At 40.1% G+C, this 25,548-nt stretch overlaps 2 protein-coding genes across 2 annotated transcripts; one reads left to right on the top strand and one right to left on the bottom strand.

Moving 5' to 3' along the window:
- CtsL1 (cathepsin L) lies at positions 1-20,024 on the bottom strand. Its single transcript, XM_034973421.2, has 6 exons — positions 19,919-20,024; positions 19,342-19,544; positions 14,748-14,910; positions 2,944-3,149; positions 2,531-2,729; positions 1-1,552 (listed from the first exon to the last, which is right to left on the bottom strand). The coding sequence occupies exons 1-6, from the start codon at positions 20,009-20,011 to the stop codon at positions 1,391-1,393; spliced, it is 1,026 nt and encodes a 341-aa protein (XP_034829312.1). The 5' UTR covers positions 20,012-20,024; the 3' UTR covers positions 1-1,390.
- On the top strand, positions 20,018-25,350 carry LOC117986569 (probable ATP-dependent RNA helicase DDX10). The gene is made up of 4 exons (XM_034973418.2): positions 20,018-20,969; positions 22,340-22,493; positions 22,698-24,826; positions 25,146-25,350. Exons 2-4 carry the CDS (start codon positions 22,365-22,367, stop codon positions 25,294-25,296), a joined length of 2,409 nt encoding a protein of 802 aa, XP_034829309.1. The 5' UTR covers positions 20,018-20,969; positions 22,340-22,364; the 3' UTR covers positions 25,297-25,350.
- Positions 25,351-25,548: the final 198 nt, after the last annotated feature.

The following is a 25,548-nucleotide window of genomic DNA, read 5'->3' on the forward strand; positions in this document are numbered from 1 at the left end:
TATTAATATAACGTCTTTATTATCTTAGATAAAAATTTAACCTACGAAGTATCACACTAATTAGTTCAAAGGAAACACGATGCGTATACACACTGCACCAGGCCAACTTTCAATGAATTTAATAATGTGACATTAGCGTTAGCTTAATAGACGGGTTAAGGTACCTGTCCATTAAAGCGGAGTGGAGACGTGTTCGGTAGACCAATCAGATTTCACAGATGACGCAAAAAATATCATTAGTCTACTCCGCATTATTAGCATATCTCCGCTCCGCTTCAGTGCACAAGCACCCTCAATAATTTGACATCTTCATACTATTTGGAGTTACCCATAATATCACGTTTTTAATTTGAAAACTAAAATCAAATATCGCTAGCCCGGTGTGTAGTGTGTACGCAGCCTTATACATATTATTCGTAAACTTATATACAAAATTATATCTTAATAATTAAAAATATCAAATGGCATAAGTCATTCATAAGTTGTGAAGGAATGTAAATAAGAATTTCGCATAACATGGTGGACTTTAGTGTCACAGACAGACTCTTCCAAGCTGGTCCAAATAACATACAATAATGCTGAGCATGCGCTGTATATTATATATTATGCGCTATATATTATATTATGCGCACACACAATATGTATGACTTAAACGTGGCACAAAATATACAAAAACCCGTCCGCGTCTTTACATGTTTCTGCAGTTCGCATTCAAATTTACTCCCGTCACGCTCACACACGGAAGGTATGAGCGCGACGGAAATACATTTGCTGCGTGCGTGCTTGCTTTAAGAACAGTTCCGGGCGTTTGTGCACTCGCGTTCGGCTCCACTGTCGGGGTTCAGCTTATGATTGTACACGCGATATACGGAGGAACAACAGTTCTCTACTCGCTGTCATAGAAAGTCGCGTGGCGATTTGTGGAAAAGAAGTTCACAAATCCCCATTAGGAGCTTGTAGAGAGTGTCGATGGGGATTCGTGATATAACTCGCGGCCGATTTGCCGAACTTACGTCAAACATTGGCCAAACGCAAAACATTCACCGCATCCCGAATAGTGTGGCCAATTGATTCGCCGAATGCCGAACTATCGTTGGCAGAATGCTACTCGTTTGTCGAATTCCGATAGTGGAGCCTGTCATCCCTCGTATTGAACTCACATGCGTCATCATCAATCTCTCAAAGGTAAAGGAAGCAGTGCACGAACGCTGCGGCAGGCCCCTGAAGCTATAAATATATGTACCTGGATTGCTTTTTTGTAACATTTACTTGAAGCAAAACTTACCTATCGCTATCCCACTCCGCTGGGATCCGATCTCTCGCTCTGATTGGTTGGTCGAAGTGGGATAGCGATAAGTAGATAGAGGGGTAGGGTTGGGGGTGGTGGCGCTCACACGAGCGGGTAGGAGGCGGCGGAGGCGATGCCGCAGCTGTTGTTGCGGTTGCGCGCCATCTTGATGTAGCCCAGCTCGCCCCAGCTGCGCCCCCACGAGTTCTTCACGAGCCAGTAGTCGCCGCCCGCCTCGTCCGCGCCGTAGCCCACCACCAGCACCTGCGCACCACGCCAGCCATTACATTCATCTCGATAGCGCGACTATCACGAAGTACATTTAATTCTTAAAAATCAAAATGGTGGGTAATACTATACGGCTTGAAAAAGATTTTTTTTTGAAAAATTTTAAAACTATTTGTGCCGTCTTAACTCTACATCACGCCGTAGTAAAAATCAGAATTAATAATCCTAATCCTAATAATATAATACTTAAAGTGTGGATGTACGGTTGCTACTCGATCACGCAAAAACTACTGAACGGATTTGGCTGAAATTCGGAATGGAGATAGATTATAACCCTGGATATACATAACACATAGGCTACTTTTTATCCCGGAAAATCAAAGAGTTTCCGCGGGATTTTGAAAAATGTAAATCCACGCGGACGAAGTCGCGGGCGACAGCTAGTTCGTATATATTTTTTTTTTACTTTTTCATACCTATAATTTTTCAAAAAAATCAGTAATTTCCTTATTTGTCATCAGAGTCAATAACCATATAATGAGGAATAACTAAAACAATAAATAGCAGTTTAATTAGTGGAATAACAGTCAACATCATTATCCCAGTTGCAGTGTAACAGGGAGTTATGTATGCCGTGATAACACATAAGTACATTATATTATACGCTAATCCGTTATAGTTCGCCGTTAAACTTTATGGTGCTCATTACTCATTACAGATAAAATCCGACCAAGATCGCACACTTTTATTTTATTTTTATTTTCATGTCAGCCATTTAGATTATTCTTTCTATTATTCTGTCACTTGTTCTAGATCTACAACTAAGCCAGAATATTGATTTATCTCCGCACCATTATACCAAAAATAGTAAAATATAGTCCGAAATATTCCGCCCGGAAATACCGGTGCGTGTGTCATCGCGCTAATTGCTTCAAAAAACTAAAAAAATTAGGTTAGCATTTTCACGAGGACACGGGGCCCACGGCGGCCACGGCGCACACGGCGCACACTCACCCCGTGGTCGAGGTTGGAGGACGAGCAGCCGTCGTCGTAGTACACGCCGGTCGAGTACAGCTGGAAGGACTCCTGGCTCGCGTCGATGGCCACGGACACGGGGCCCACGGTGGCCACGGCCTTCTTCAACGCCTCCTCGTCACCCTCGGGGATGTCCACGAAGCCCACGTCGTCGGCGCCCGCGTTTTTCGGGTTATATCTGAACGAGAAGGACAGGTTTCGATCTGTCTTGTGTGCATTTTGAATAAAATAAAAATACATTATACGTAAAAAATGAGTCCTCACGCGCCATTTTAACTTTATATGTCAAATGTCATGTAAAAAGTACGATTTTAGTCCTTATTTTAAAGGTGAACTGTACTTTTGACATGACAGTTGACCCATAGAGTCATGGCGCTTAGTACGGACTGTACCTGCACTTGTCGTCCGTGGCCTCGTAGGGGTAGGTCTTCTCCGTGTCGACGCCGCGGTTCACCTTGATGTACTTGAAGGCGTTGTCCATGAGCCCGCCGTTGCAGCCGTTGTTGCCGTACGCCGCTGAACAGTCGATGAGGTTCTGCTCCGACAGCGACACGAGATAGCCGCTCGCGCGGAAGTGTTGCCCTTCCAGCGCGCCCGTCTGTATGGACATATAAAAATAAATATTCAGTTCAGTATACTTCTTGGTAGGGCATGAATAGTGCAATCTATGAGGCTGTTACAGAAAGTATTCCCTGGAAAGTTCCTCAAGTGATAGTCGGTAGGAGACCGACATAACCACTGTGGCCCGATTTTCCTGACGACAAATGCAAAAGAGTAATATCGCCCTTGGTTCGACCAGTATTCGCGATCGGAGCACGGCCAATAAACGGTTGCCCGTAGGACTATCGATAACACCACAGGTAATCCTAATTTGGCCATGCTCCGATTGATAGAACCACGGGCAAGAAAAATTGGGATCGCACAGTAGAACTACGCGATCGGAGCACGGCCAATAAACGGTCTTAGGAACTCCATAGGTTCATTTCATTAAAATGTGTCACACATCACAAACACGATATAAAGCCGGAAGTCGCTCTGTGCTGACGACCAATACCTACCCACTTACGTATTACTATTGTATATTCTGTCAGCACAGATAGCTGATACATCAATGCCACACACGCCCACACACACACACACATACGAGCTACAAGTAGGTAGCTAGTGGCTACGTGAGCAAAAACCTTGCTGAGACATTACATTGCCGAGGTATTCCGTGTCAGTTTGAATATTTAATAGAAGTGGAATAAAAACAAAGCAAAACTTGCTAATTATTATCTAACAAAGTACCAATTATCTTATTCCCGCGACTCTGTCCGCGTGTATTGATTTTCTAAAGATCCCTGGATTGAACTTTCAGTAAATCCTTTCTTCTACCTTAGAAAACCTCACAAACACAAAATCGTTTGTAAAACAAGCAGTGGCAAACCACTCATCCAAAAAAGTTCAAAAGTGGTATGTAGGTTTTTTACTAAACAGGCATGCGCTTGCTTAGGTTAGGATAGTTTAAGAATTGGAAAGGGATAGGCTACTTTTTACCCCGGAAAATCAAAGTTTCCACGGGATTTTTAAAAAGCTAAATCCACGCAAACGAAGTCGCGGGCATCAGCTAGTCGAGTGTATAGCACTGATTGGACTGGCTTCAGAAGGATCGTGCGAAGGGGAAGTTTGATTCCACGGATCACGCTATGCCGCTATCGGACACGCGTGTTTGGGCAGCTGGCGGTATCGGCGGAAATCCAACACGGATTGTGTATATGTACATAAGATGACTACACACACAGTACATAGCTACTGATTACTCACGCTGATTCACACCGCGCCAGCGCGCCACCGCGCCAGCGCAGCGAGCCTCAATAACAAGCATTTTCATATACCTACTTTAATTGCATGAATTGTTCCAAAATTTACTGCACACAAAGAATACAACAAGGACATACTTAATTAATTATTTATTATTAACTAGACGATACCCGCGATCTCGTCTACGTGAATATAGGTTTTTAAGAAATCGCATTTTTATGGTTCCGTACCTCAACGGCAAAAAGGAACCCTTATATGATCACTTCGTTGTATGTCTGTCTGTCCGTCTGTCGTGACTGTCAAGAAAACCTAAACCTACCTACCTAGGTCACAAAACCTCATTCCTTAACAAAAGTGTTTGTGTCATGGCGGTAAAGATATATAATAAGATACCAGGGGACATAAGGAAATGTAATAATATAAATAAATTTAAGAATAAATTGCACGATTTTTTAATAGACAAGACATTATATAACATTAACGAATTTTTTTCAACTTAGACATTTTTAAATTTTGAATTTTAACATAGACAAAGACAACGTGCGTCAAATTACTTATAGTTATTGTTTTACTAGGTTTACTAATTGTTTTGCATGCCTAATATTTAAGGCGAAACATTTCTACTGGACAATTTTATGTAATAACATCTCGTTGTAAAATGTTTCCGCAAATAAAGAATCTTTGAATCTTTGAATCTTAAAAAAAAAAAAAAAAAAAAAAAGTGATTCTATTTTCCTTTTGAGGTACGGAGCCATAAAAAATGACTCACGCGTTATTTTAACTTTAGGTATGTGTCAAATTTCATGTCAAAACCATGATAGATTTAAAATGGCGTGTGAGAAGTCATTTTGTACGGAGTACGGACTATAATTATGTTTTCGAAACTGTGTTGAACGTAAAAAACTAAAATGAATAAATAGCCTATAAAGTAATCTTCCCTGAGGAAAATGGCCGCCGCTCGCCACTGATGATATTTCCTTAGTCGATTACGTCACACATCGAGCATCGCACTTTACTAGGTTAAAGAATTATTAATTTCTCTCAAAGAATTACAAAATTCACTTACAGAGAAAACATATTTACAATAGGTACTTATTCGTTTGTTCGGCAATCACTTTACTAGGGTTCCGTACCTCAAAAGGAAAAAGGAACCCTTATAGGATCACTTTGTTGTCTGTCTGTCTATCTGTCTGTACGTCGTGTCTGCCAAGAAAACCTCTATAGGGTACTTCCCAATCATGAAATTTGGTAGATAGGTACAAGTAAAGGAATAAATCCGAAAACCGTGAATTTGTGGTTACATCACAAACAAAATTTAAAATGTATTCATGAACAAATAATTAGTATTTTCAATTTTCAAAGTAAGATAACTATAGCAAGTGTCACAATATGAAAGGGCTTTACCTGTACATTCTAAAACAGAGATGTGTTTATTTTTAAGCATAATAGTTTTAATTTATCGTGCAAAATGTCGAAAAAATACGACTGTAGTACGGAAACCTCGGTGCGCGAGTCTGACTCGCACTTGGCCGGTATTTTTTGTTAAGTATGTAACTGGTTAGATAGCTATGTCGTTACTAGTTAGTAAACGAAGTAAGTACGAACAGTTCTGCTTAGTCTCTCGGTAGAATCGACATTTTGTGCGCTGTGACTTGAGCGTAAATAAATCTCTCTAATTATCTTTAACTGGCAGTAGGTAGGTATAGGTAGTAGGTAGGTATAGGTAGTAGGTAGGTATAGGTAGTAGGTAGGTATAGGTAGTAGGTAGGTATAGGTAGTAGGTAGGTATAGGTAGTAGGTAGGTATAGGTAGTAGGTAGGTATAGGTAGTAGGTAGAACGAAATATTGACAGATATCATCCAAATTAATCAATACTTATAATAAAACTGTAACAGGTCAAATTCTGTACATTGAAGATATTTTGAAATTTTTTTTTCGAGGGCACTCTATAATCGATACTGAACCCAAAACTGTAATTTTTTTCATTTTTGTCTGTCTGTCTGTCTATCTGTCTGTCTGTCTGTCTGTCTGTCTGTCTGTCTGTCTGTATCACGGCCGCGCATCACGCTGAAACGACTGAATGGATTCCACTGAAACTTGGTACGATTTGAGGTCATACTATGAGGAAGAATATAGGATACTTTTTATCCCGAAATTCAGCATGGTTCCCGTAGGAGAGGGGATGAAAGTTAAAATGTATACTGAGTTGTAATTCATTAACGCGTAGTCCGATTTCATTCATTCTTTTTTTGTTAGAAAGGGGATATTTTAAAAATTGTTTCGTAAATATTTCAAGGTCATCGGCTTTTAACCGACTGTCAAAAAGGAGGTGGTTCTTTTTTCTACATCGATTTTTTCGAGATATCTGGACCGATTTGCAAAATTTTTTTTTAAATCAACAAAAAAAGTTTTCGTGGTGGTCACATAAAAAATTCTGGATTCAACTCCTTAATCCTGATGCTGCAGGGTTACTGCCCGCCTGAGTTATCAAGATTCAGGAAGTGTTCATAGTGAATTCATATTGTAGGTACCAAGCAACGACTTTATTCTCAGACTTCAAGTCTCAACTCCTCAACCCTGATGATGAGGGTACAGCACTCCTAAACTATAATGTTTCAGCAACTGCGGATGATGCAAAATTATTTTAGGTACCAAGCATAGGCTACATCATTGAACTTCGGATCCTAAATCCTCAATCCTGATGCTGCAAAGTACTGAAGTCCTAAATCGTGGGGATTTTAGAATTTCTGATAGTGAATTGATATTTTAAAAAAAAAATTAAAAAAATTGAATCGACTGTTAGGCGGAACGAAGTTCGCTGGGTCAGCTAGTACCTACTATAAATGCGAAAGTGTGTCTTGGATCGGCGACGTGTAAATAGTCACTGATCCTTGGGTGCGTGTGCGAAATTAATTATAATAATTATACTGCAATAGTATGGAATTAGCGGCGATGGTATGTGCAACAAAAGACCTAGAAAAAACAACAAAATAATGCCTAAAACAGATATATACAAGGAAGAAATCACTGACCTGTTCTTATGAAATTCTCCAGGACTCCTTGAATCAGCCTTAGGGATGCGTGAGAGCGTTTCTAGATTTTCGTGCTGGTACCAATGCAAGGCCATAGGTGGCCTGCGCGCGAGCGGATGTTAGCGTGTCGTTTTTCAGACTGCGTTTTTACATATGGCGTTGACAGGTGCTCCTATGACGGGAGCGTGTGTGCGCGCGATTTGCCGCGATGCAACACCTATATAGCGTCATCTAGGGAGCTATGAATGAATTAACTAAAGAAAACGGTACAATGATTCTTTCTAGTAATAGGTGTATTAAACAATATTCTGCGTAATAATTTCCAGGGTTCTCATTGCACAACCATACTCCCCGCGTTGACGAAGTCCAATACTTCATAATTATTGCAATAATTTGCGCGAGTGATAATTAATCTAACTAAATAAAATAAAGTTTATTTATAAATCTAATAAAATAGCGGTAAAGAAATTATATTTACATCAAATTAATCAAGTTAAACACTAAGGTATCTATAGCTACTTATTCTAATTACTTTTTATAAATTACAATGCGTTTATTGCGTTGGAAGTGGGTAAAGTTTTACAACAGGACGTTTGAATTCGCCAGATTCGGTTTTCACTAGAGCAACACGAACCACATTATCAGCCCCAGGATAAACCTTCGTAATTATTCCTAGCGGCCATTGTAAAGGCGGTAAATCATCATGCCCAATTAAAACTACCGTACCTACTTTAACCGGACTATCAGGTGTACACCACTTTTGCCTAACTTGTAAAGTGTGTAAGTATTCTAAGCGCCATTTCTTCCAGTAAGACTGAACTAAGCTATCTAGTAGTCTTTTTCGCTGTACGAGGTTAGGGCGTTCGCTAGGTAAAGGCGCTGCTGGAAAATATTGTAGCGGAGTAGACATTAAGAAGTGGGCCGGCGTTAAAATTTCAGGATGCGGATCTGACGATATTAAACAAAGCGGGCGCGAGTTTAGTATGCATTCAATTTGCGTTAGCACAGTAACTAACTCTTCGTAAGTAAGAAGCTGATTACCGATAACTCGATATAAATGTGTTTTGACACATTTTATATTACTTTCCCACATAGATCCAAAGTGAGGGGACCGAGGGGGAATATTTTTCCATTCAATGCGATTAATTTGTAATTCAAGGTTTAACTTATTTTTATAATCGGAACTATTCAGAAGTGAATATACTTCGTTCAACTGCGATTTGGCTTTAAGGAAAGTTCCAGAATTGTCACTGTAAAAACAGGAAATCGGACCTTTGCGTGCTAAAAATCTTTTTACAGCCATGACAAAACAGTCAGTAGTTAAATCTGACGAAAGCTCAATATGAACGGCCTTTGTCACAAGGCATACAAATAAGCATATATAAGCTTTTTGCGACTGATAACCGCGGCGGCGCGTTGGTGTTACACGAAGTGGACCTGCGTGGTCCACACCTGTGTGCATAAAGGCTTTCGCTTCTTGCAGACGATAAGAGGGAAGATCAGCCATTATTGGCGTAGGATGCACGGGTTTTACTCGGAAACACGTGTTACATTTGTGCACTCTAGACCTAATGATTGTCCTAGCGTCTAATATCCAAAATCGTTGTCGAATAAGGGACATTAAAAGACTAGGCCCGGTGTGACAATTGCGCGAATGATAATGATCGATGATCAAGTTAACCGCATGATCATGTTTCGGAAGAAGTGCGGGGTGTTTCGATTCGTAAGGTAAATCCGATTTAGAAAGCCGACCTCCAATTCGTAAAATGTCGTCATTATCTAAAAACACGGCTAGCCTTTGCAATTTCTTTGAAGGTAATTTTTTATTTTTTAATCGCGTGATTTCATCGCAGAAGTGAACCTTTTGAATGTCCTTTATTATTGCGTTTTCAACAGAATTAAATTTGTCAACTTCTCCGGTCGGCGGTAGAAGTCGTGCGAAGCGTAATACATAAGAAGCGGAGCGAATAAGTTTATTCCATGAGGAAAAGCGTTGCGATAAAACATATAATATCGGTTGTTCACATTGAACATCGGTTGTTATTAAAGCGGTTGATTTGAATTCCGGTATTTGATCGTCCTTGGTAGGCGAGAACTTATTTATTGGCCATTCCGATGGCGAGTCGCGAAGCCATTCTGGGCCGTTCCACCAAAGAGGGTGCGAGAGTAACTGCGATGGCAAAATACCACGTGATAAGCAGTCACTTGGATTTTCGATTCCGGCAACATGATAAAAATGTTGTGGGTTTAAATTTTCTTGACATTGCGCGACGCGGTTGCTAACGAAAGTATTCCACCTATGAGGCGAAGATTTTATCCATGACAGAGCTACAGTGGAATCGGAAAATGCAAAAATTCCTTCAATAGGAATGCGGGAGGAATAAGTATCTCTTACGACCTTAACCAATTTTGACATTAAAAGCGCGGCGCATAATTCCAATCTAGCGAGTGTTGTTATTTTGGTAGGCGAAACTTTCGATTTTGAGCACAATAAATTAACGCGTATGTTACCGAGAGCATCAGTAACATGTAAATAAATCACACAGCCATAGCCATTTAAGCTAGCATCACTGAAGGCGACTATATTTACTCTGCATCCGTCGGTGATACCAGTGTGACGCGGTATTTTTAAATTTGGAAGTACTGAAAAGTCGTGGACCAAGTCTAAGTACTTTTTAATTATATCTTCGGAAGGAGTTTCATCCCAGTCGATTTTTTGGAGCCAGAGGTATTTGATCAACAGTTTAGCGTACAAGATAACTGGCGCGACTAATCCTAAAACATCGAACAATCTAGCGACGAGGGATAAAATTGTGCGTTTGGTGCATTTGTGATCGATTTTTGAAATAGTCATGCGAAAAACATCTTCACTGGGCTCCCAAGACAGCCCTAAGACCTTTGTGGTATTATTGCTGTCTGTGAAGTTTACCGAAGCGCGATGCGTGTCTGGCAGACTGTCCAAAAGCGTTGACGAGTTACTTGACCATTTGATCAACTCAAAGGAACCTAATTTGAACAACTCGATTAATTCTTGCGACAATGTTATAGCGGTTTGATCGTTAGTAGCTGAATGCACAAGGTCATCCATATATAATTGAGATTCAGCTATTTTTGCGGCGTCCGTGAAGCGATCACCTTCGTCCTGGCACAGTTGTCGTACAGTACGCATGGCCAAATATGGACTGGACTTAAGTCCAAACGGTACGCGGTTAAACTGAAAGGTGCGTATTTTATCATTTGCGTCAAATCTAAAGAGGATTTTTAAATACCTACGATCGCGTGGCAAAATTTCAATTTGTAAGTACATTTGCTTTATATCCGCAGTCATAGCGACTGGAAATAATCGGAAATTTAATAAAAGTAAAAATAAATCTGCCTGTAAGTTAGGTCCAGTATGAAGTACGTCATTTAATGATAGGATTCTATCCGCGGTTTTAGCCGATGCATCGGTCACGATTCTAACGCGACTCGAGCTTTTTTCGGGGCGAATAACAGCGTGGTGCGGAATATAATAGCCCTCGTCTGTATTGCTACGATCCGAGACTTCAGGTAAGTAACCTTTTTTTATGTACTCCATAATGACCTCATTATAAGCAAGGCGCAAAGAATGATCCGTCTTCAACTTACGCTCTAACGCTAGCAAGCGGCGGTGAGCGACACAGCGCGAGTTACCTAGTTCGGCTGCATTTTGCGAAAAGGGTAAACCGACTGAGTATCGACCACTCTCATCGCGAGAGACGGAAGCGCGGTATAAGTTCTCGCATTCCGTTTCTGCGGGGCTGAGGTGCGGTTTTTCATTAATTTGTTCCAGTTCCCAAAATTTTTGAAGATTTGTTTCTAAATCCTCCAGTGCGAGCGCGGAGAACGAGGATTCATCCAAATGTTTGGGACTGCACGGCGTGTAATCTCCCATTAATACGTATCCTAACGTTGTTGATAAGGCGGCCGGGACGTTACTACCCGATAATATTTTATCGCCTAGATAAATATGTGGAAACAATTGGGCACCTAAAATTACGTCAATGTCTCCAGGTGCGTTCCATGCCAAGTCTGCTAGGGGTAAATCTTTGACATGGCTTATATCACAATTTTCAATAAAGTGTGACGGTAAATTGTCTGTAAGACAATCTAAAACTAAAGCCTTAATATGATACTTATTAACAGGGTAAACGCGCGATTCTATGTTTAAATAAACATAACCATGTATTGGTTGCGATTTTAAACCTATACCTTTAATAGATGAATTAAAAACGGGAGTAATAGGCAAATTAAGCAATTTACAACATTTATAACTAATAATGTTGTTCTGTGACCCAGTATCTAATAAACAGCGAATAGTTAATTTCTTATTACTATTATAAGGCTGGGCGTATACTTGCGCGGTGGACAATAAAACGCTCGAACGCGAGTTATTTGTAGTGAACGAGCTCGAAGCGTGCGTAGGTAACGAAGTACTTGTGGATTGAACACTAGTCAGAGAGGCGGGCGCGGGAGACACGTCCACAGTTACCGCGGGCGCCGTGCTTGTGTGCGTGCGTCCTAACAGCGAATTGTTATTGTTTGTATCCAAATTATTATTTCGACATAAGCTGGAATGGTGTTTTTTCCTAGCTGGGAGACACCGGACACAAGACGATCTAGACTTACATTTACTAAGAGTATGGAATAAAGATAGGCAATTTACGCACGCGTTCTTAGACTTAATAAAGTCGAATCTCGCTTGCGGCGATTCCATCTCCATATACTTATTGCACTGATATAAGTTTTTATGTATACCCTTACACAGTGCGCATTCGCTTTGCGTCGAGGTGGTGGACTCGTTGTTCTCACACGCGACAAATGACTTGTAGGTACCTCGAGAACTAGCATTCGATTTGTCCGATCTATTAATAGAATAGGTAGGTTTATTTGAGCGCTCGAGAACTTTAACGTGATATTGAATGAACTCAATAAATTGCGTGTATGACGGTATGTCGGACTGACTTGATCGCATCGTCATTTCGAAGTTTTGTATAGTTTGCGAATCTATCTTCTTTAAAGCAAGATATAAAAATATAAAATCAGTAAGATCTGGAATGTCTAACTGTTTTAAAGCGGCGATCGAAGCGGAGAATTTTTCGATAAATGTATTTAAACTATTAGCGTTATTTGTACAGTTCTTTAGTTCAAAAATATTATTTAAATAATGCGTGCCTAGTGCTCGCTTGTCTTGATACTTTTTTACCAAACTATCCCAAATAATATGATAGGTTTCCCCTGTAGGTACAATACCTGCAGTGAAATGCAATGCACCGTGCGATAATTTACTAATTAAATATTGAACGCGCTGTGCATCGGTTAAATTACTATTATTATGTATATTGGCCTTAAAAGATTCATAAAATAAGGGCCAATTCTCATTTTTTCCATCAAAACTTGGAATATTAATAGGCGGTAGCTTTATTTGAGGCTGAAATTGGCTATCATTGTTGCTTGTAGTTGTGGAATCATTGCAACATGATAAGATTTTATTGCGTATTCTCTTAACAGGCGCATACAAATCCTCGAAAGCATCAAGAGGCTGATAATTAGGCGGTTCTGGTGGATCTAATTTCAGCGAAATAACGTTTATTTCGTCTAATATCGATTCAAACTTTGATCGAAGTTCATCTACCGTCTCTGACTCACTCAAGAATCTTTCATTTTTTCTCGAATCAAAATTTGAAATACCTTTAGATAGTTCATATAACCTATTCATTCGTTGAAATAGATTTTCCTTTTTGCAAATTAAAATATTTAAATGCGACGTTAATTTGTCCATTTTAACGACAAATTAACAGCAATAGTTCACAAATAAAATGTTAGCTAAGATGGCGGCTAACAAAGAACAGACAATGCGTTACGAGTAATTTACGTAAATCGAGTATATATTATGTGACTAGAAACAATATCCTAGGTTCGAATGGACCATTAAATGGATCGGCGACGTGTAAATAGTCACTGATCCTTGGGTGCGTGTGCGAAATTAATTATAATAATTATACTGCAATAGTATGGAATTAGCGGCGATGGTATGTGCAACAAAAGACCTAGAAAAAACAACAAAATAATGCCTAAAACAGATATATACAAGGAAGAAATCACTGACCTGTTCTTATGAAATTCTCCAGGACTCCTTGAATCAGCCTTAGGGATGCGTGAGAGCGTTTCTAGATTTTCGTGCTGGTACCAATGCAAGGCCATAGGTGGCCTGCGCGCGAGCGGATGTTAGCGTGTCGTTTTTCAGACTGCGTTTTTACATATGGCGTTGACAGGTGCTCCTATGACGGGAGCGTGTGTGCGCGCGATTTGCCGCGATGCAACACCTATATAGCGTCATCTAGGGAGCTATGAATGAATTAACTAAAGAAAACGGTACAATGATTCTTTCTAGTAATAGGTGTATTAAACAATATTCTGCGTAATAATTTCCAGGGTTCTCATTGCACAACCATGTCTGTCTGTGTGCCGTAACCTGTGGACCACATCCACACGCTACGGTAGATTATCCAGAAAACTCAGGAGTATAATCTGCCCCTTTGTTGAGCATTTGTGGACTAAGAGAAAGCCTTCGATTCCATCGAGACCTGGGCTGTTCTGGACTCGCTGCAGCGATGTCAAGTCGACTGGCACTATATCCAAGTGTTGAGATGTTTGTATGACTCCGCCACCACGGCCGTCCAAGCTCCAAGTCCAAGACCAACAAACGAATCCGATTCCGATACGAAGAGGTGTGAGGCAGGGAGATGTAAAATCACCAAAACTTTTCACCCGTGACCTGTGCGTGTACTGTGTGTATTTGTGTGTGTTTGTGTATGTGTGTAAGACGTATTTAAGGTTTTGGACTGGAAAGGTCGAGGCATAAACGTGAACGGCGAACATATCTCACACTTGCGATTTGCGGACGACATCGTCATACTAGCAGAATCTCTGCAGGACCTTGATGAAATGTTGATCGAGCTTAGCTGTTCTTACAGGCGCGTAGGTCTTGAGATGAACATCGACAAAACGAAAGCCATGTTTAACGAACACACTGTTTCAAGACTTGTCACCGTCGGAAATGTCAGCATCGAAGTTGTTCAAGAATATAACTACCTCGGCCAGATTATACAACTCGGTAGAAACAACTTCGACAAGCAGGCTGACAGAAGAATTTAGCTGGGCTGGGCAGTATTTTCAAAGCTACGACAGGTCTTCGAATCGTCGATACCGCAAAGCCTTAAGACTAAGGTCTTCAATGAGTGTGTTCTACCTGTGATGACGCAGGTCCTTCGTTCGGGCTCTGTCGTGCTTACGTCATAGATCTATTATCATGTAGTGACCCTAGACAGCGGTATACTCACGGAGCTGAAGGCCCAGCAGGAGCCGCACTTGCCCTGGTCCTTAACTTCGGTGACGGCGCCCTGCGGCCGCCAGTCCACCTGCTCGGGCATCTGCACGTTGGCGGGCGCGATGAACTTGGCGCCGCGCATGTCTGCGCCCTTGCCGTACAGTCCCTTGCTGTGCCTGGGGACGACAACCACACAAAACTACATACAAAACCTGCCTCTTGTAAATAATATTCAAGAATAAGTGATAGTCTAGTGGTTAAGTAGTCGGTCTAATAGTCGAGGGTCCGAGGTTCGACCATTTCGATTATTCCAATTAAGCGGTAGCATAGCCAATGGAAAAGTTCTAGATGAATTTTTGAATTTTAAAGAATAAGTTAAATCTTAAACTGTTTTAGTACTAATTTTCCATGCCTGATTATGCAAGGTATTTTGCTTTTATTGTAAAAAGGTACGTTCGTTTTGTGCAAAATATCACTTGCTTTAACGGTGAAGGAAAACATCGTGGGGAACCCTGCATGTCTAAGTGTTCTCCATGTTCTCAACGGTGCGTGAAGTCTGGCAATCCGCACTTGGACAGCGTGGTAGATACCAAATACCCTTCTCATTCTGAGAGATAAGTGTATCCAGCGCGCGGACGCAGCTGGTGGCAAAAGAACAGTCAAAATACGACGATGGGAATTCCGTAATCGATGTTTATTTTCCTTTAGCTTGTATCGCTCGCTTCGCAGTTTGCAAGTCATTATTGTGCATAAATAATAAGTACCCAAGTTACGTCAAGTTCAAGGTGTTTCGGAGCTCATTCTCGCGAAACCTGTTGTCTTACTTGACATTGATTACAAACAAATACAGACAAAACATGGAGAGAAGATCAAAACCCGGCGTCAATGACCGGAGATTTTGGGACCGCAAGAGCCTAGAATATGCACAAGATTATGTTTTTGATCAATATATTTTCGAAACCCGATCTTTTATGACTTGACCAATAGCAAAAGCAGTTAAGTTTGATTTTCACCCTGTCATTATGTTGAAGGACATATGCTATGACGCAATACCTGCTCGATGTTACTACTTACGAGCAGGTATTGGTACATACCTTTGTTTTGTTGAAAGATAAAATGTACCGTCAAATTTTTCGTTGTGATGCAGAACCATACGTCATGTTATAAAGGAAAATTTTGACTCACTGACTGATTCATCAAACCCTAGCCTGAACTCTTAGGACTAGCAAGGTGAACTGCCCTTGAGTACCCTTTATAATGTAGACAAGGTAGCTCGGTAGGTGGGTTAGCTGCAGGCAGATAGTTATAAAAAAAAGCAAAATGTCCAATACGCAAAAGGTTCGAAACGCAAAACGTTCCAATTCTCACGTCAGTCGGTTGCGCTGGGTAAGCAACTTTGATTCGTGTCAGCAACTGGATGGGTAACCGCGTTGCGGTTCGAAGGATTTGTTCTTTCGTGTCTTGGAGAGCACGTTAAGCCGTCGGCTCCAGATATTAGCAATATGATAACCTAAGCGACAGTCGAAAATCGAAATTCCGTCCTCTTAGTCTAGTCGGAACTCGTAATGCGGATTGTGGACGAAGAGAGCCCACACTATCATTACGTGATTATTGTAATGGGGTCATGCCCCTCAGCAATGGGCGCACGACGCAGATACAAGGCGCAATACAGCCAGATAACGACGAGGAAGGGATAGGCGTAGAGTCAGTGGCCGGGCACTTTGACCCGACCCGCTAACTCTGTTTACTATATTATGAGGACTGATATCACAACTACGTACTAATTACGACGTTTGAGTGAATTAGTCGACATTAGCCCGACTATTTTCGAACCGCAACGCGCGCGACTCCCTTTGAAAAAGGACCCCGGATGGGTTCGAAACTAGTCGGGCTAACATCGACTAAACACGTGAGTAAAGCCGGGTGTGAGATATGTATAATAAAAAACATATGTAATTATACATAAGTACGTAGTTATAAGCAGAAACCATTACGGTAATTTGTTATTGTGATGATAAGCAAGCACCCAACAAATGACGCTTAACAGTTCGCGTAAACGATAACAGCGCGATAACTCCCACATTACAGTTGTGGGTCGCTCTCGCTCCACTATGGGATTCGGCAAATGTTGGGCCATTCGATGGTTATCTCGAGTCGGTATTGTAGCACCAGCGGCAATCGTATTGTTCTGTACACTCGCGCTAACTCAACTGTTTAAACGTGGTAAGTATAGGTTTTTTAAATTCCGCGGGAACTCTGTTTTTCCGGGATGTATGTAATAGAGCACAGGGGTCCTCCCCTATTTGCTGTCACGTAATGTCGCGTCTGCCAGACGCCAAACTTATTTAAACCAAAAATTTATTTAAAACTAGCTTATGCTCGCGACTTCGTCCGCGTGGACTACAGAAATTTCGAACCCCTATTTCACCCCCTTTGGGGTGGAATTATCAAAAATCCTTTTTTAGCGGTTGCCTACGTCATAAAAGCTATCTGCATGCCAAATTTCGGCCCGATCCGTCCAGTAGTTTGAGCTATGCGTTGAAAGATCAGTCAGTCAGTCACCTTTTCTTTTTATATATTTAGATTTATTGAAAAATTTCCTCAAAAATATTCGCCGTATCCCGATTCCCGAAATAGTACAGTACGCGGCAAAAAGTAATATACATCGACCTTTAGCAGGAGATAGCAGATTTGTAGAGCGTTGTCTCTGTCGTTCAGACCGACAAAACGTCACATAGGTATGCGTGACAGAGACATAACGTCTGCAAAGTGGAAATGTTGTTTGTTTCTATGGGCCGATGTACATTACTCTCTGCCGCGTATTGTAGTCAGTTGATTTGACGAATGCCGAACTATGTATCGTAAAATTTGCCCGAACTCAAATAGTGTGCATAATAGTGGAGCCGCACCATTATGCACACAATTTTTATCAAAATATTATGACTGAACAATGTCAATAATTAAACCTTGTAGCATCAAGTGATAAGATTGACCTAAATTTCCAGAAAGTGAACTGGCAAAATATAATATAAACACAAACAATAACAAAGTGGTTTTTTCAATGTTTTTATATTCCATATCAAGGAGTATTTCAACGAACCGATATAACTATTTGCTTTCTTTGTTTTAGGAAATTACAAAATTATAATTATAGTCCGGGATATTATTCTACTGCCAGCTGTCTCACTTCTTATGAAATGATTAGTATGGTTTTTGCACTTTGGTAACCCAAAAACCCACAAAGATAAATAAATAGCAAAAACCTTGGAGAAACGCGTAAGCGACACGATTTATCAAGGTCGTATCGGCCACGCAAAGTGCACTTCTTACGAGTTTCAGCGAGAAGCTACTTGTTACCCTTTTCTTTAAGCTAACTAAAGTATAGCTTTGCTTGCTTGTCTAAATATATAAAAGGAAAAGGCGACTGACTGATCTGTCAACGCACAGCTCAAACTACTGGAGGGATAGCTATCTGAAATTTAGCATACAGATAGCTGTTATGACATACGCATCCGCTAAGAAAGGATTTTTGAAAATAATACCCCTAAGGGGGTGAAATAGGTGTGTAGTTTTCCTAAAAACCATGATATACATAGATTAAAATGCTATTTATCTGAGTGCACCAATGAATAGTAGTAAAATAATAGTATAATCTATCTATCTAAATATATAAAAGCGAAATACCACTCACTCACTGACTGACTGACTAATCACGAAATCTCAGGAACTATAAAGCCTACAAACTTGAAATTTGGAAGGTAGGTTCTTTCTAGGACTTAGATGTCAGCTAAGAAACGGTTTTGAAAAATTCCCCCTCCAAGGGTGTGAAAGGGGGGGTCGAAGGTTGTATGAAAGTCCTATGTTTTTGAAGTTAGAGACATGAAAATCGACATTTAGGTTATTAGCTTAAAATAATGAAAATCTGTATAAGTCAATTTGGGAAATTCCCCCCTTAAGGGTGGTAAAATAGGTGGGAAGTTTTTATAGAAAAGTTTTAACTATTATTTTTACTTGAAATTTGAAACGTAGGTTCTTTCTTGGAGGTTGGTATCAGATAAGAAAGGATCTAACTAAATTCCCCCCCTAAGGGGGTGAAATGGGGGTTGAAAGGTTGTATGAAAGTCCTATGTTTTTGAAGTTAGAGACATGAAAATTGGCATTTATGTATTCTGGGTTCTGTGCCGAGACTGAGTGGGTAGCCAAGTGAGGCCTTTTGCAGCGGGAAAATTTCTGATCTCATGAGAAACCAGAAATTTTACGCGGACGAAGTCGCGGGCAACTGCTAGTATAATATAATCAGTACTACCCTTATTATAAATGTGAAAGTGTGTTTATTGGTTTGTCCTTCGAACACGCAGCAACGGTGCAACGGATTGACGTGATTTTTTGCATGGGTATAGATAAAGACCTGGAGAGTGAAATAGGCTACTTTTATATTCCGGAAAATCAAAGAGTTCCCACGGGATTTTTACAAAACCTAATTTCACGCGGACGAAGTCACAGGCATCAGTTAGTAGTATAATAATATTGCCCTGTTGGTTGTGTAAATAAAATAAATTGAAATAGAGCGAGCCACTGCTGCAGGTAGCAGGGCAAGGAGCACTCACTTGGCTGTGCGGTTGAAGCCGTTCATGGTGTGCACGAACTCGTGGTGCAGCATGTCGGCGTACTTGTTGGGCGCCAGGCGGTACGTCACCAGGCCCTGCGCGAAGCGCTGGTTGTGGCGCGCCACCTTGTGCCGGTTCTCCGCGAAGATCTTCATCCGGAAGCGCTCCTCCGTCTCGCTCTCGTACGACTTGCCATGCTCCATCTGCACCACAAACATCTCCATATAATGCATTCAAACTGGGAAAACTTGGAAATATATTTTGATTCAATATATTTTTCTTAGTAAGATTTTCATTTTAGCCTTCCAAATATTATAAGTGATAATATATAAAAGGAAAAGGTGACTGACTGATCTATCAACGCACATCTCAAACTACTGGACGGATCAGGATGAAATTCGGCATGCATATAGCTGTTATGACGTAGACATCCGCTAAGAAAGGGTTTTTCGAAATTCAAGTGAGAAAAGTTAACCACCTTTTAGATAAAGCATTTTAGCAGTTTTGTTGGAAGCGGAATTTTAAATCAATATTGTTGAACGAACTATAATTCTTAAAAAATGTTTGTTGCTGTTACCTTGAAGGCAGTCCACTCTTCCCGGATGAGGTCAACCAAGTTGACGGCGCTCACTGCTGCCACCACCAGGCACAGTATCAGAAGACTCTTCATTTTGTACTACCTAATGACAAAAAATATAATGTATATCATCATCATGATCAACCCATCACCAGCTCACTACAGAACATTATGGAGAACTCTCAGGCATGCAGGTTTCCTCACGATGTTTTTCTTCACCGTTCAAGCAAGTGATATTTAATTATTTAAAACACACAACTCCAAAAAGTTGCCGAAGAGGTGCATGCCCAGGATCGAACCCCCGACTTACGATTAGAAGGCGGACATCCTAACCACAAGGCTATCACAGCTTATATGCTAAACATTAATTAAATATTTTAAAATCATTGACACCACTTGCTAAAATTAAAAATATGATAATTTATAATTAACCATTAATAATGCCAGATTTTGGGATTCAATTCTACCAAAATATCAGAGATTGTCCATGTCATATCTACTTGAAACAAAGACTTCCGACGAATTGAGAACCTCCTCCTTTTTTTGAAGTCGGTTAACAAAGACATTATATACTTATTGTAAAAAATTGTGTAACCCACAATCTTAGAAGTTCATTGAAATAAAAAAAAAGATTCCGACGAATTGAGAACCTCCTCCTTTTTTTGAAGTCGGTTAAAAAGATCGGCTAGCGATACGACGGTCGGCTCAATAAAAATAAATTAGCCTTCCGTCGGTCGGTCGGCTAGACACTTCCTTGAAATAAATTCAAATTAGTATATACAAAACATTTTAAATAAATAAGTAAATAAAAATAGAAGAATAAAGACAAGTATAAAGATTTTAACAGTAATTTCCAGAGTTGATGAAGAGGCCATCAAGGAAATCACAATATCAATTCTCAACATAGATTAATTATTGGTTTCGCTACATTCTCAACTTACAAAATCGATAACAATGAAATCTAGTACGATCAAAAGTTGGTGTTCAACCTTCAAAATCAAACTCACAGAAGATTTAATTTTGAATTTATTTATGTGCGCAATATACACAGGTATTTACTTCAAAATAATTGATTTGTAATTTTCTTACCTTTTGTTCGTTTAATTAAAATAACAGAACTTTTTAAACTTTTACAGACTGCACTCAAGTCGCGTGTAATGTATTTAATGTTTTGGGCGTTTATGAATTGAATAAAAAGACACAATTTATTTTTTATAGATTTTTAAATTATTTGCAAGTCAGTCAGCTTGGTGAATGGGGTGACCGGTGAATGATGTGTGACGTACAGACTATGTTCACTGTTATTTTTCCCCTGACGTTATGTTGGCACCATTGCAAATCATACAATAATGAACCCTATTTTTTGATCAATAAAGGATACAAAACAATAGTGCCATCTGACGGCAGGGGTAAAGTGAACGATCCTTATGAATGTGTTGCATGCAAAAACATTAACTCGCCTGCAAGAAATATTGTACATTAATCTGTGACATTGACCTTTAGCAGAAGATTTCGATTTTGTAGAGCGTTTCGTTTCTGTCACTCATACCTATGTGACGTTTGGTCGGTCTCAACGATAGAGATAACGCTCTACAAAACTGCTATCTCTTTCTAAAGTTTGATGTACAATATTTTCTGCCGCGTTCTGTACCATGTTTGGCTTGCCTGTCAATCGAATCGAACGAAGAGCGCTCCCAAGCGTTGGCAAGCCTACGCAAACAGTCGTCCAGTGTCCACACGTTTGCAAGTGCCTGTATTGTTATTGTTTGCTGTTTGTCATAAGTGTCTGGTTCAACCATAATGGAAGTCCCCTCACGCTTGGAGCGAGAATAAACAACAAGCACTGGCTAGCGTGTGGATGGGTGCGCATGCTTGCCAATGCTTATCGATCGATCCAATTGACTGCAAGCCAAACCATAGCCAAATTGTGTATAGTTATAAGACGCGCAAATTGCTATTACGCTGGAACCAGGTCTCACTAACATTGATATGACGTCAGCCCACGTCAGCTGAAATAAAAATATACCATTAACTAGCTCGAAACTTCAGTCTAGTTCCTTTACTTGTTCAATAAAACCTACCTACCTACCAAATTTCATAATTCTAGGTCAACGGGAAGTACCCTATAGGTTTTCTTGGCAGACACAACGGACAGACAGACAACGAAGTGATCCTATAAGGGTTCCGTTTTTACCTTTTGAGGTACGGGACCCTAATAGTACACTGGTGTTTGGAGATGCTTGCTGAACTGAACACATCTGAGTGTTTATTGAAGACTCTCATTCATTCTTCACCATTTCTTCACTTTACTCTATGGTAAAAATCATAACGTCAAAAGCGTTGTCAGTGGATGTCAATTGTCAATTTCACCAAATTAAAATGTCAACAATTAGCGCATGTTTTCTATAATTTTAATCGTAGGTAATTAATATTTTCTCCTATTATCATGACGAAAGACGAACAAATACTAAGAAAAACTGAAAAGAAAAAGAAACATAGACTTTTCAAACCGAAAAAGAAAAAAAGCGCCGAAGAAGATGCCGCTATTCAATATTTAAAAGCGCAATATGAAAAGGTAAAGTACATGGAAGGGTTATTCACTGCCAAAAAAGTAACATAACTTCATAAATTGCAAAAATTAACCATTAAAACTTGAATGCTTAATGGCTAATGCTAAGTTTTGTTACTGTACTGTAAATTGTAATACATAATACTGTTACTATTGTACATAACAATAGATTGAAATAATTGATTTTTATTCACAATGTCATTGTTCTAGATTATCCCAGATGAAATAAAAACCTTTAAGGATTTTCCCTTATCTCAGAAAACGTTAAAAGGCTTAAAAGAGAGCAATTACATAGTTCCAACAGATATTCAGAGACAGGCTATTGGCTATGCGCTGCAGGGAAAAGATATTTTGGGAGCTGCCAAGACGGGCTCGGGCAAAACACTGGCATTTCTTATACCAATATTAGAAATCTTATTTTGTAAAAAATGGACAAGGTTAGATGGCGTGGGAGCACTAGTGATATCACCAACGAGAGAGCTGGCTTATCAAATTTATGAAACTCTTAGAAAAGTTGGCCATCTGCATGACTTCTCGGCTGGATTAATTATTGGTGGACAAAATCTCAAGTTTGAACGAAAGAGAATGGATCAAATCAATATCCTCATCTCCACGCCGGGACGCCTGCTGCAGCACATGGACGAGAACCCCCTTTTTGACTGCAGTCAGTTACAAATTCTGATATTAGATGAAGCAGATAGATGTTTGGACTTGGGGTTTGAAGCGACTATGAATGCTATCATTGAAAATTTACCCCCAAATACTCAGACCCTATTGTTTTCAGCCACACAGACTAAATCAGTCAAGGATTTGGCGAGACTCAGTTTGTCTTTCCCGACGTACGTGGCCCCGCACGAGCAGGCGGCCACCGTCACGCCGGAGGCTCTGCAGCAAAGCTACATAGTCTGTGAGATAGACGAGAAGTTAGGCACCCTGTGGTCTTTCATAAGAAACCACCTCAAACAAAAAGTTGTAGTTTTCATGGCTACTTGTAAACAAGTGAAGTATATGTACGAGCTGTTCTGCAAGCTGAGACCCGGGGTCAGCCTGCTGGCTCTGTATGGAACCCTCCACCAGGAGAAAAGAGAAAAGATTTACCAGGAGTTTTGTAGAAAATCTAATGTAATTCTTTTTGCAACCGATTTAGCTTCTAGGGGATTAGATTTCCCTAAAGTGAATTGGGTGATACAGTATGACTGTCCGGAAAATGTTGACACTTACATACATCGAGCGGGCCGCACCGCTCGCGGCGTGCTCGGCAAAGGAGAAGGATTACTCATTTTACTGCCACAGGAAGAACCTTTTGTAGAGGAGCTCAAAAAGAGTAAAATTCCAATCAACAAAATATCTGTTGATCCATCGAAGGTAATGTCCCCTCAGAGGAAAATAGAGAGTCTCCTCTCCGACAATACAGATTTAAAACAGTCCGCCCAGAGAGCTTTTGTCAGCTACGTAAAATCTATTTCTTTAATGAAGAACAAAGATGTATTCAACATTCAACTTTTGGACACAGATGCTTATGCGAGATCACTCGGCCTCATTGTTCCACCGAGGATCAAGTTCTTGTACAAGAAAATGTATATGAAAAATGATACAGAAAATGTTAGCACTGATGATGCTATTCACAAACTGAAATCGAAGGCAGTCAATGATGAAGGCTCCGAGCTGAGTGAAGCTGAAACTGACAACACTACCATTCCTCAACAAACTAAGAAAGTTAAGGAAAAGAAAGAACCCAAATTTGATTTTCACAATGAAAACGGTGACAGTGATGAGGATTGTTTCATTACAGTCAAAAAGAAAAATGTTGAAGTTGATATGACTGTCCCCGAGAACGAAAACACGCGATCTAAAAAGAATGCCAAACCGTTAACCAAAGCTGCAGTTGCTAAGAAAATACTTAAAAAGAAAATCAAAGTCAACACTACTGTGAAGTTTAGTGAGGATGGTGAAGCAATTGCTGATGATAAAAAAGATGTCAAATCAGACCTGGCCAAACAGTTTACCAATGAAAATGTTGGTGGAATTGACATAGAGAAAGCGAAAGAAGTATTGCGCGAAGAAGACAAGTATGATAAAATAAGATTCCGGGAAAAGGTTAAAGCCAAGCACAAAGAACAGAAACGTAAACTTAAGAACAAAAGCAAAGATGAAGAAGGGGAGAAAGATGACTTTGGATCACAGTCCGAGTCCGATGGTCCCGACTTATCTTGGCTTCCAGACCCTGATAAGATATATGACAAAAATTATGATAGTGACCGGGATGAGCCTGAGTCTGAAGCTGATAATCAGGCACGCTCAGACAGTGAACATTCTGAAATGGATGAAAAATATCACAGGTAAATTGTTATTTTTATTGATTAAAAATTATATTTTAAGAATTTGATAGACTTCTCAACTTTTCTGTTTCTTAATATTCTTAAGTAATAACTGAAGTATTTTCTGAACACTGGTTCAGTTAGGCATGTCTGATTTTTAAAAAGATGTGTTCTAAAATTGATTTTTTGATTTATCACATGGCAAAGGAAAATATTCTGAGAAAATCTGCATATCTTAGGATCAGTTCTGACTGAGATAGTCTGGCTGCCAATTTTCACTGGAGCTGGGTGGCTGATCTTTCATATAATAAGGTCATTTAGGTCTATATTTATTTTCCAGGCCACCAAAGCGGAAGCTGTTAGAAAGCAAGGGTATACCACAAGAAAGTATAGCACCTCGCAAACTGAAGAAGATTGAGGAGGTGTCAGCTTCACTCTCTGTGCAAGAAGCGGAGGCGCTAGCTATGCAATTACTAAAGGCCAAGCCATAATAGACACCTTTGTTAATGACAGTGTTTGTAATAAAGTGGCCGTTCCTTATTATATTTCTTGTTTTTATTCTTCTCTGCATCATAATCAACGCAATTGTGCAGCTGCACTGTATGCAGTGGCGTAACTATACCGTGCGAGGCCCGTGGCAAATTCATCGCAAGGGGTGGTAACTGGCAAGGGGCCCTCCCTCAATGTAAAGAAGGTCAATTAACTTGTAGTGTCTTTTTGATAAATCACTACGTAAAGTACAC

This window comes from Maniola hyperantus, chromosome 11, assembly GCF_902806685.2.
Source record: "Maniola hyperantus chromosome 11, iAphHyp1.2, whole genome shotgun sequence".
Lineage (NCBI taxonomy): Eukaryota > Metazoa > Arthropoda > Insecta > Lepidoptera > Nymphalidae > Maniola > Maniola hyperantus.

Bases quoted from the DNA above. Each gene is read 5' to 3' on its own strand.
- CtsL1 (XM_034973421.2), bottom strand. From the start codon at position 20,011: ATGAAGAGTCTTCTGATACTGTGCCTGGTGGTGGCAGCAGTGAGCGCC. The intron at 19,545-19,918 runs GTAACAGCAACA...TTTGTGGTGCAG, and splicing joins AAGAGTGGACTGCCTTCAAG to ATGGAGCATGGCAAGTCGTA. The intron at 3,150-14,747 runs GTGAGTATACCG...ATGTCCATACAG, and splicing joins CCTGCTGGGCCTTCAGCTCC to ACGGGCGCGCTGGAAGGGCA.
- LOC117986569 (XM_034973418.2), top strand. From the start codon at position 22,365: ATGACGAAAGACGAACAAATACTAAGAAAAACTGAAAAGAAAAAGAAA. The intron at 22,494-22,697 runs GTAAAGTACATG...TCATTGTTCTAG, and splicing joins TAAAAGCGCAATATGAAAAG to ATTATCCCAGATGAAATAAA. The intron at 24,827-25,145 runs GTAAATTGTTAT...TTTATTTTCCAG, and splicing joins ATGGATGAAAAATATCACAG to GCCACCAAAGCGGAAGCTGT.